This window comes from Mchenga conophoros, linkage group LG8 (assembly GCF_057382185.1).
Source record: "Mchenga conophoros isolate Kocher_MC1m ecotype Shallow Benthic linkage group LG8, M_conophoros_male_GT1.1, whole genome shotgun sequence".
Lineage (NCBI taxonomy): Eukaryota > Metazoa > Chordata > Actinopteri > Cichliformes > Cichlidae > Mchenga > Mchenga conophoros.
In genome coordinates, this window is record NC_140533.1 from 30,130,858 (window position 1) to 30,140,675 (window position 9,818).

The 9,818-nt window shown below is 47.1% G+C and overlaps 1 protein-coding gene across 4 annotated transcripts in view; it reads left to right on the forward strand.

Annotated features, from left to right (window-relative positions):
* ebf3a (EBF transcription factor 3a) overlaps positions 1 to 9,818 on the forward strand; it is a 59,313-nt gene continuing 49,495 nt past the window's right edge. For all 4 annotated transcript variants that reach the window (XM_085285525.1, XM_085285528.1, XM_085285527.1 and 1 more), the window contains exons 1-6: positions 1 to 736; positions 2,604 to 2,760; positions 3,687 to 3,750; positions 3,831 to 3,886; positions 5,580 to 5,653; positions 5,893 to 5,961. In XM_085285525.1, coding sequence (XP_085141651.1) covers positions 615 to 736; positions 2,604 to 2,760; positions 3,687 to 3,750; positions 3,831 to 3,886; positions 5,580 to 5,653; positions 5,893 to 5,961 — 542 coding nt within the window. In that variant the 5' untranslated portion in view covers positions 1 to 614. The remainder of the gene's footprint in view (positions 737 to 2,603; positions 2,761 to 3,686; positions 3,751 to 3,830; positions 3,887 to 5,579; positions 5,654 to 5,892; positions 5,962 to 9,818) is intronic.

The window sequence follows — 9,818 nt, forward strand, 5'->3', positions numbered from 1 at the left end:
TCTCACCTCTCCTGTCCTTATAAGGCCAGGCCCCACCCCCGCCGTGATGTCGTCAGCAGCAAGGAGGAAGACCCGTGGGGTTTTTGGGTTTTGCCGTCCAGTCCTGTGGGGCCGCAGGGCTGAGAGTTTCTCCTCCGCTCCTCACCCCTCCATCCCAGCCCACCTCCTCTCTCCTCCTCTCTTTGGGGAAAAGAAAAAAGACACTTTGCTTGATTCGCCGTCCGGACCCGGCTGTTCTCCCCCTCGTTTTCTCGTCCTCTGAGGATTTTATTTCTCTTTTCCCGTTTCCTCCTCCGGCCTTTTTTTCTGTCACTGATGATCAAGAATAAAAAAAAAACCTTCTTAAAAACTTAAAAAAATTTCTGCCCTGAAAAGTTGAATTAAATCTGCAAATCAGACGAAAAGTTCAGCAGAATTTTAAACTCCTTGTTTTTCTTCGTCCTCGCCGCCTCGTTTTAGACCTCGACGTGCGGGTGAAGAAAATGTCGCCCGTCCAGAAGCCTCGCTCCGTCCTGTAGATCACATTTTGTCTGCTGGACTTTTTCTGCTTCTTCTTCTTCTTGTTTTTGCGGCTGAGCTGCAGCAGCGACGCTCGCAGCATCCGGGCCCCTGAGATGTTTGGGATCCAGGACAACCTGCCCCGCGGGGCCACGGCCAACATGAAGGAGGAGCCGCTGGCCGTTCGCTCCTGGATGCACTCGGCCGGTGTGGTGGACGCCAACACGGCTGCTCAGAGGTAAACTGCCCGCCACCCCGCAGGGACTCCGGGAGCTGTAGTCCCAACGGACCCACAGCAGTTTTATTTCACTCGAAAGAAAAATAATTTGCAGCTCAAAGAAAAGATTTTAATTTTAAATCTTCAGCAGAAAAAACACTAATTATTATTTTGCTGGAGGGGAAAAAATAGATTATTTAGATGTTTCTGAAGGTCAGACAGATTGAAAATAAGATTTTAAAATGTTTCTGAAGTTTAGGAAAATTCCTGCAGCTCACAGACAAACAGGGAGAATGTTTTTGTAAATGTGAGTTATTTAAAGTGAATAAAAACAGCGAGGAAACACTTATCAAAAATCATCCAAATAATTCTATTTGATCTTTAAATTTTCAGAGTTTGACTCAAAGACTTCTCCTTGTGTTTGTTTCCCAAAGTGAAACGTTTGTCTGAGCCGAGGAGCAGCTCGTTTTATTTTTCCTCAGACTGACTTCGTGTTTCTCTGGATGGCGTCGAAGGTTTGGGGTTAAAGCGCTGCGTGTAATAAACGAGGCACGGGTCGGCAGCGGTCTGAGCTCGCCCTGCAGCTGAGCGTCACAGTTTATCATCGTTAGCAGCTTCAGCCGTCGGATCTGTTTCTGCATTAGAACGATGGAAAATACCACAAAGTTTTTTCAGGATGAGCCACAAAAATCACTCTGAGAAAATAAACATTAATGTTCAAAAATAGAACAAAAAGAATTAAATCCACCTGAACATCTGCAGGAAATTCATTTAAATAATTTTAAAAATGAAACAAAAACTATTAGAAATATTTTTAAATTCTCAGCACAAACTCTTTTCTCTTGTTAGATTTCCTGACACGATGATTTTAGTTCATGATGACATAAACTACAAATTCAAGTTTATTCTCATCAAAAACATTTCTAACATTTTGTGACCTTAAAGATTTCACATTAAAAGCACGACTTGTTTCTATGAAAGCATGTTTGTCTCTGCGCCGCCGTCCGGGTTTAACACTGGGAGATATTGCGATGATGTTCGCGGTCGAGGTCAAAGCTGCAGTTTGAATATTAATAAATCGAGCATGTGATTCACAGTTTGTGTGAACCTGATTTTCTCTCTTTAACATGTTGAAGCTGCGTCCATGTGACCGTTTAAAGTTGTGCAGCATGTTTGGTGAATGATGAAGATTTTTATCCTCACGTTTATGAATAAATTGGATCGTGCAGGTTTTCCTGCAGCGAAATCCTCCGTTTAATTTTAACAGAAATGTTTCAGCTGATTTATTATGATTAAACTCATGAAATGTGAATTTTTCTTTTTTAGTGCAGAGTTTGTTTTTCCTCAGTCACCTTCTCGCCGTGAAACAAGGAAAAGCTTCTGGATATTTTCACCCGTGAGAAGCTTTTTAAAGTCGACTCAAACGTGTTTATTTAAATTAAACACAAATTTTACTACAGCTCTAATAACGCGCTGCTGTATTATTACTGCAGTATAATGTGTAATTGGTCAGACTGAAGTGTGTCTGTGCTGAGGCTGAGCGCGTGTTCATCGTCCAGACTTTGATACGGTGAATGTGTGATGTGTTTCTCGGCCTGACGACCGCGTGAAGCTGCGATTAATCACGTCCGACCTGCGTTTTTTTTCAGCGAGTCCTAATCTGAGCTCTGACCTTGTTCATCTTCAGGAAGTTTTCCTGGATTTAAAGCACTTTGTGCATTTTACTGTAATACGTTGTTTTTCAGCACATGAGCCAGACAGAGAAACGCTGAAGAAACTGTCATCCTGCTGAAATAACAGCGCAGGAAGCTCTGTGACGACTGCAACAATAAACCTGACCTCGTCCTCCTGCATCTTTTATATTTCTGTCCATCTCTTTGCTTTTCAGCGGGGTGGGGTTAGCTCGCGCTCACTTTGAGAAGCAGCCGCCGTCCAACCTGAGGAAGTCCAATTTCTTCCACTTCGTGCTGGCTCTGTACGACCGCCAGGGTCAGCCCGTCGAGATCGAACGCACCACCTACGTCGATTTTGTGGAAAAGGAGAAGGTGAGACTCAGAGGGATGCGGGGAGGAGCTGGGACATAAAACAAACACACCGCACAGTGTGCAAAGACAGAAATCAAAGACGCTCTCATTCTTATGACGGAGAACAGAGATGGAATCTGAACTTTAGAGACTCAGTCGCATCCCGACAGGAAGGAGACCCTCTGCCAGGCGCCGTAACGCTGCGACTGCCATTCAGGCTGAACTCAAGCACAGTGACACAGTAGTGCTGATTTTATCAGCGTCGCACACGTGGCTTTTATTTGAACCTCACTTCATATTTTTTACATTTAAATAAAAATGCAGATTTATCTGGACAGCTGAGACCGTCAGCTCCGCATCCCGAGCTCAGGCTTCGTTCATCAAACTGATACCGCAGCTCCAGCAGCGTAACATGTCCACAGCGGTATAATAGACAACAGCACCTGTGACAGGTGTGCTTGGCAGTAGTGTGCACAGTAAACACAATAAAATGCAGTTTGCGTCATTTTAATGCAGCAGTTTTTCCCTCTGACAGTCGCGTCTGTGCCGAAGGTTGATTCATGTTTATCAGCCCAACAGCTTCGGCTCAGTGCAGACAGACCAGTGTGAATGTGATTCACCAAGCAGGGAAAATGAAGCCCCAAACAGAGCTGAGAGGTGTGTTTAGTTTCACGGCCGATTTCCAAAAGTTTGCATGTTTTCTAAACGCAGGAGCTTCATTTCAGCATCAAGCAAACAACGTGTGGTTAGAATAATCAGTTTAAATATTCCCCTCTGATTATGCAGCAGGCTCAGCCACCTCACACGTGTGCGCTTGTGTAAAGGTTGAAATAGTTACACACCAGCGCGCTCTAATGCACTAAAACATGCAGAACTTCTGCTTGGTCACATCAGGTGGTGAAACCAAACGCACCCACGCCTCAGTTTGTTTCCTGACTTTGTTTCAGGAGCCGACGGGCGAGAAAACCAACAACGGGATCCACTACAAGCTGCAGCTGCTCTACAGTAACGGTGGGTGCGCTTGTTTTAATGAGCAGCACAGCCCCGTCTCTGCTCGCTCACGCTAACCCCGACTGTTGGTTTGTGTGCAGGGGTGAGGACGGAGCAGGACCTGTACGTCCGCCTCATCGACTCCATGACCAAACAGGTGAGATGACTGATCATCAGCATGTGCACCGAGAGGGGAAGGATCAATAACAGCAACGGCAGCGACGATTGTTTCGTCTGATCAATGAACCTCAAAAATCAGACGTTTCACAATAAGAGCGTCTTTTTCTTCCTGCTGCAGTCCGAGGTGTCGGACAGAGTTTCAGGCCGACTTCTTTCAGACAGACATCTCCTCCTCCTCCTCCTCCTCTTTCTTTTCCCCCTCCTCCTCTTCCTCCTCCTCCTCCTCCTCCTCCTCTTTCTTTTCCCCCTCCTCCTCTTCCTCCTCCTCCTCCTCTTTCTTTTCCCCCTCCTCCTCTTCCTCCTCCTCCTCCTCTTTCTTTTCCCCCTCCTCCTCTTCCTCCTCCTCCATCCTCTTTCTTTTCCTCATCTTCCTCTTCCTACTCCTCCTCGTCCTCATTTCTTTCTATTCCTCGTCCTCGTCCTCCTCCTCCTCCTCCTCTTTCTTTTCCCCCTCCTCCTCCTCCTCTTTCTCTTCCGCTTCCTCCTCCTCTTTCTCTTCCTCTTCCACTTCCTCCTCCTCCTCCTCCTCATCCTTGTCCTCCTCCTCCTCTTTCTTTTCCTCCTCCTCCTCCTTCTCTTCCTCTTCCTCCTCCTCGTCCTCCTTCTCGTCCTCCTCCTCTTCCTCCTCCTCGTCGTCGTCCTCCTCCTCCTCGTCCTCGTCCTCCTCCTCTTCTTCCCCCTCCTCCTCCTCCTCCTCCTCGATATATTTCAGGATTTTCTCAAACAGGAAGCTGAGCCACTGAAGTCAAACAGACCCTTTGATCACAGAGTTTGTTGCTCGCGTTTGTTCGACGGTTCCAAGTTCAAACTCGCGCCTGAGAATCGGCGCCCTGATGGCGCTCGGTCTGCCGCTGTGTTGAGTTTATTAGAGATTGAACGTCGTGTCGCAGCTTGTTTGCATTTGTCTCTGAGTGTCAATAAATCAGCTGTTAAAGACTCGTGCTAGCACGCCACTTCCAGAATAAACATGTGATCGGAGAGAGTGAGGAGCCGCTGCCATCTGCCGCCTTCACGTCTGAGCAGTTTCCTCATCGTCTGAAACGATGGCGGGAATGTGGCGAGCACGTGTCTGTCAGCTCTGTGTGGTCCCGCTCGCCTGCTGCTTTCCGATCAGGCTCATCCTGACTGGTTGGAAAAGATGGACACTGTTACGTCCCCTGTCGGTTTCTGTGGTACCGTGTAAAGCCAGGCTCATAGCTGAGGCCAGACGGGGGGCCGTACTCCATCAGCACCGAGGATCGTTTGTGGTCTGTAGGAGGCGCTGATGGGCGTGGTCCCTGTGTGATAGAGAAGCGCTCCATCAGCAGCCGGGTCACTCAGTTTTGTCTCTAATGAAAAGCAGCAGCAGCGTTTGAACCCTACGACTCATTCAATTAGCGCGCTTTAACGAGCTCGCCGTCAGCCGGCGCTCGCCGTGACAGAGAGGCGTTTCATGCGTTTGGTTCCAGCTGTTTCATGTGAATATCTGCAGGCTGCAGCTGTAATGAAACATTCAGAGGATCAAATGTTTGTGTCCCGCTCACTCTCACTCAGGCTAATCGCTAATAATGAGCTCTAATTGAGACGAATGAAACCGGCTTTAATGGAGCTGTTTCTGCTGCAGGCCAGTGGGCGGGGCCATGATGAAGCGCAACAGGTGATCTTCACTTTACCTGTTTGTGTGTGTGCAGGCAATCATCTATGAAGGCCAGGACAAAAACCCCGAGATGTGCCGAGTTCTGCTGACGCACGAGATCATGTGCAGGTAAGGCCGCAAAACACCGACCAGATCTGAGTAGTTCTTCTTCTCTGCTTCAAATAAAAGTCTCGATGTTTGAGAGCAGTATCCTCACGTCCACGGTGACTCGTGCCCTGATGGAGCCTGTTCCCTGCATACAGAGTGGGCGTGTGCAGGTGTCTCACCTGAGCTGTCTGAAAGAAATACGAGGCTCTGCAGTGACTGACGGGTCTGCTTTCATTTTTGTCTCTCTGTGTGCGTGTCAGCCGCTGCTGCGATAAGAAGAGCTGTGGAAACAGGAACGAGACGCCGTCAGACCCCGTCATCATCGACAGGTAACAGATACGAAGCATCACGCACTCACATACACCTGTCAGACTGTTTGTGCGCTCGCAAACAAACATGCAGCAGATGCAACAAAGACAAACAGACACCGATGACACGCGGCGCATTCCTGTCAGCCTTGTCGCGTACGTTTAAAGGTTGTCTTCTGCCCGAGCGGCAGATTCTCGATCAGTCGCCAGAGAGCACCAGCCGAGTCACAGACACAGGAGGAGCTGCAGGTTGAGTAGCGCCCCCTGCGTGAAGGTTTTTAGCAGGATGTGATGAAAGACGTCAGCTGATCTGCTGCGTTCAGGTGACTCTGTTGATCCACCTGCTGGTTTCGTATCTGGATGAAGAGGCAGTTTGGTGCCACACACAGTGAGAAACAGCAGACTGGTTGGGTTTGTTTATTGGTCAGTTACCTTTGCCAGGCTCAGGTTAGCATACCTGTAGTGACATCACAGCAGCACAGTATGAATGAAGCTTGTTGTGTCACACAGTAAGGTTCATGCTGGCGTTCCTCAGGGTTTCGTCCAATCATGTTTCCATGTGGCAGATGGCCCCGCCCCTCCCTGAGCCTGGTTCTGCTGGAGGTTCCTTCTTGTTAAAAGGGAGTTTTTCCTTCCCACTGTCGCCAAAGTGCTTGCTCATTGTTGTTGGGGCTTTACCTTACAGTGTAAAGTGACTGTTGGTGCCACATCAATAAAAGTGAAGTGAGCTGTGACACGAACGTGCTGATTATGTGCGGTGGGAGCGTGATTCACGCTGAGTAGCTCTGTGAATTTAAGGGCTAATGAAAGGTGAACATTAAATGCAGCTCGGCTTTAAATCATTCAAACAGGATGACGTGTAGAGCTACTGGGCTGATGTGGTTGAGCCTGCGCCTCCTCTTCATCCTCCTCTCAGATTCCTCCCCCTCCCCTCCTTCCTGGCCTCCCATGAGGAATCATACGCTATGCTCTTCTCTTTTCACCTCCCCCTCCTCTTCCTCCTTCTCCTCAGCTCTTGTCCTCCTCCTGAGTATTAATCTCAATCCTCCCTCCCCCTCTCCCCTGTGGACGGAGGAGGGGGGAGTATGGATGGATGGAGGGATGGATGTGACTGCAGCAGCTCTTTGAAAAGAGAAGTGGAGATTTTTACAGCAGCTCTTTTTTCTCCCTCTGCCAGCTGAAATGCATGATGGGAAGGTCTCCTGTGTTTTTGGCGGCGTCCAGTGAACAGGAAACATGTCAGGGTCAGACTGCAGAGAGAGCACAAACACTGCGATTCGTTCGCTCTCACTTCAAGAAAACTAACACAACAGCATTTCATTTCTTCTCCTTCACTCCAGAACCCACCGCTGGTTTCTGTCAGCATGTCGACCTGAACTGAATTAAAAGCTGAACGCAGCTTTAAAGATAAGCGTTAATTTACAAGGCGCATAAACAGTGCACAAAAGTGCAAGAAAGGAGCATCAAAAATGAACTGTGAGGAGGCAGAAAAGAGAAATGCACCAAAAAACCGACAGGTGAACAGAGTGAGCGCAGGGTGGGCCGTCACAAAGGAAAGGAAGACAAAGACAGGAAGTAAAGCCAGCAGACACGCAGTCGGAAGATGCAGGATGCAGCCACGGGTTTAAAGTCTTTGAACACGCACAGATTTTTGGCTCATTAAAGGTTAGACAATGTACTTGAATAAATTAATCTCTTCCTTTCATTTCCAGCTTCCATTTTTAAGCAAACGTTTAAAATATATATAAAAAATATCTTAAATGTGGATCATACTGCTTTTAGTTTATTAGGACTCTGCATACAGGACAGAAGCTGGAAAACAACAATAATAACAATAAAACATATGCAGGAATTTTACAGCTGCTTCGTTTAACATGTTCTTTCCGCCAACTGTAACTCCTTCTTCACTCGTACGTGTGCGCACAGAAATGCTGTATAAAATAAAGATGATTTAAAACAACTATCCGGTTGTTAATTGATGACGTGACGAATCCTACTTCCGGGCCTAAAGTAGTCTGCGTTTAATATGGCTTTTGTGTTGTTAACATGTTTTATGTTTTGTATTTTCTTCTATTTAATCTCAAAAAGCTCCTAAAACAGTCAGTGATCACTGTTGACCTCCCTCGGCTTTTATTACCGCTAATCATTTATTTAAGCTCAGTTTTTAAAACCTTAGGATGTAACTACAGCCCAGCCCATGCAGCAGTATATGAATGACTAACCTCGTATTGTGGATGGATTATCTCAGTTGTTCTCCTGGCTGAAGTTTGGTCCTTTTACAGCATCCTGCCATGCGATTACATTTGTTCCTGACCACCGAGAACACTCACGTTAACTTTTATCCAGTGGAAAAAAAGTTAGCTTGTTTATATTATGCTAATATAGCTGTGTCGCTAGCGGTCACGTAGCACATCATTATATAGCAGCTAGCCCAACTTCAGTAACCCTACAAACGTCACTGCTGTTTAGTTTTCTGTCTTCATTTATGCTGGAAGTGATAGCAGAGCTGTACGTTTTAATTTGTTTCCAAAACCCCGCAGTCAGGACATGCTATATTGTATTTAGATAGAAGCTAGCGAGCTAACTCCCTGCTAACTTCTAACTCCGTTAAATGTCATAAATTCCGTTTTCATGGATGCCTGGATGTTAAACTCAATTGTTACACCTGGTAGAGCAGAACGCTGATCATTTTATTAAAGATGAAAGACTTTAGACAGTTTTTCAACTCTCAGTAATGCCACAGTGATCGTTTGATATATGGACCTGCAGCGGAGTTTAGGTCCAGACACGGCTAGTGACGTCAGACTGAACGACCGGATAAAACAGAAAAACACTCTTCACTGTGACGTGTCAATAAATGAGAACTTGTTATTAAATGTGTCTCATTTTCAGTAAACGAGACAATGACGTGAGTCAGTTTTTTATTGCTGCCGGTGAACGCAGCCATCGGTGCAGGATACCTGTCAGTGTCACGTTTAGCCATTAGCTCTCAGAGGTGCGAACAGCGCAGCATCATCTGCAAACATGACGACTGTCTGACAGGATGCAGAGCTGCAGCTTCCTTCTGCTTTCTGCATGCAGCGATTCACATTTTTACTTCTGCGATCATCACTTAGTTTTGGACCTCTGAGTCAAGTCCAATAATCCAGACCTGGATGACGGAGAACCTGCACAGACATTTCCCCTCCCAGATGTTTTTGCTTCATCCTCTGAAGGCGTAGTTTCAGACCAGTGACCTGATTTCTGCCTACTGTTCCTCCGTCGAGCATCCTGTGGCGTTCCCGTCGGTAAACCATTACTCTGTGCAGGTTATTTCCCCTCACGGCCTCCAAAGGGGCCCAGCCCACAGGCTGAACCTCGTCTGGCTCTTTGTTCTGAGTGAAGAGCTTTGGAGGGTCATCGATGATGGGACGATCCCCCTCTGAGCGCTGACTGTGAGAACATTTTAATGCGATGATCTTCAGTCACGTTCACATCTTTAAAAAGCTCGCCGTCGATCTGTCTGCCTGTTTGTAGCTGCTGATGATGGTGGTGATGGAACTAGCTCTCATCTTTACACGCTCTCGCTCTGAATACCTGATGTGAGAAATTTTTTGGGGGGGTACAATCTCCTGTCTGTGAGGGTCTCTGGTGTCTGCAGCGTGGGATTATGGGAGGACGATGGGCTGTCAATCATTTAGCGGGCGTAGGTGTGATTTCCCTCTCATGCTGCAGGTTGGTTTTGGATGGAATCTCATTACTGGCCGTGTTTCAGGGTGACTGACAGCAGAATAATGTTTGGGCCCCCAGAGGGCTGCGGCCGGCTAAATGTTAAATGTATGAATGCATGGGAGTCAATGGAGAGATGAAGTGTAGCTGAATATTTTATTCTTCCTGGG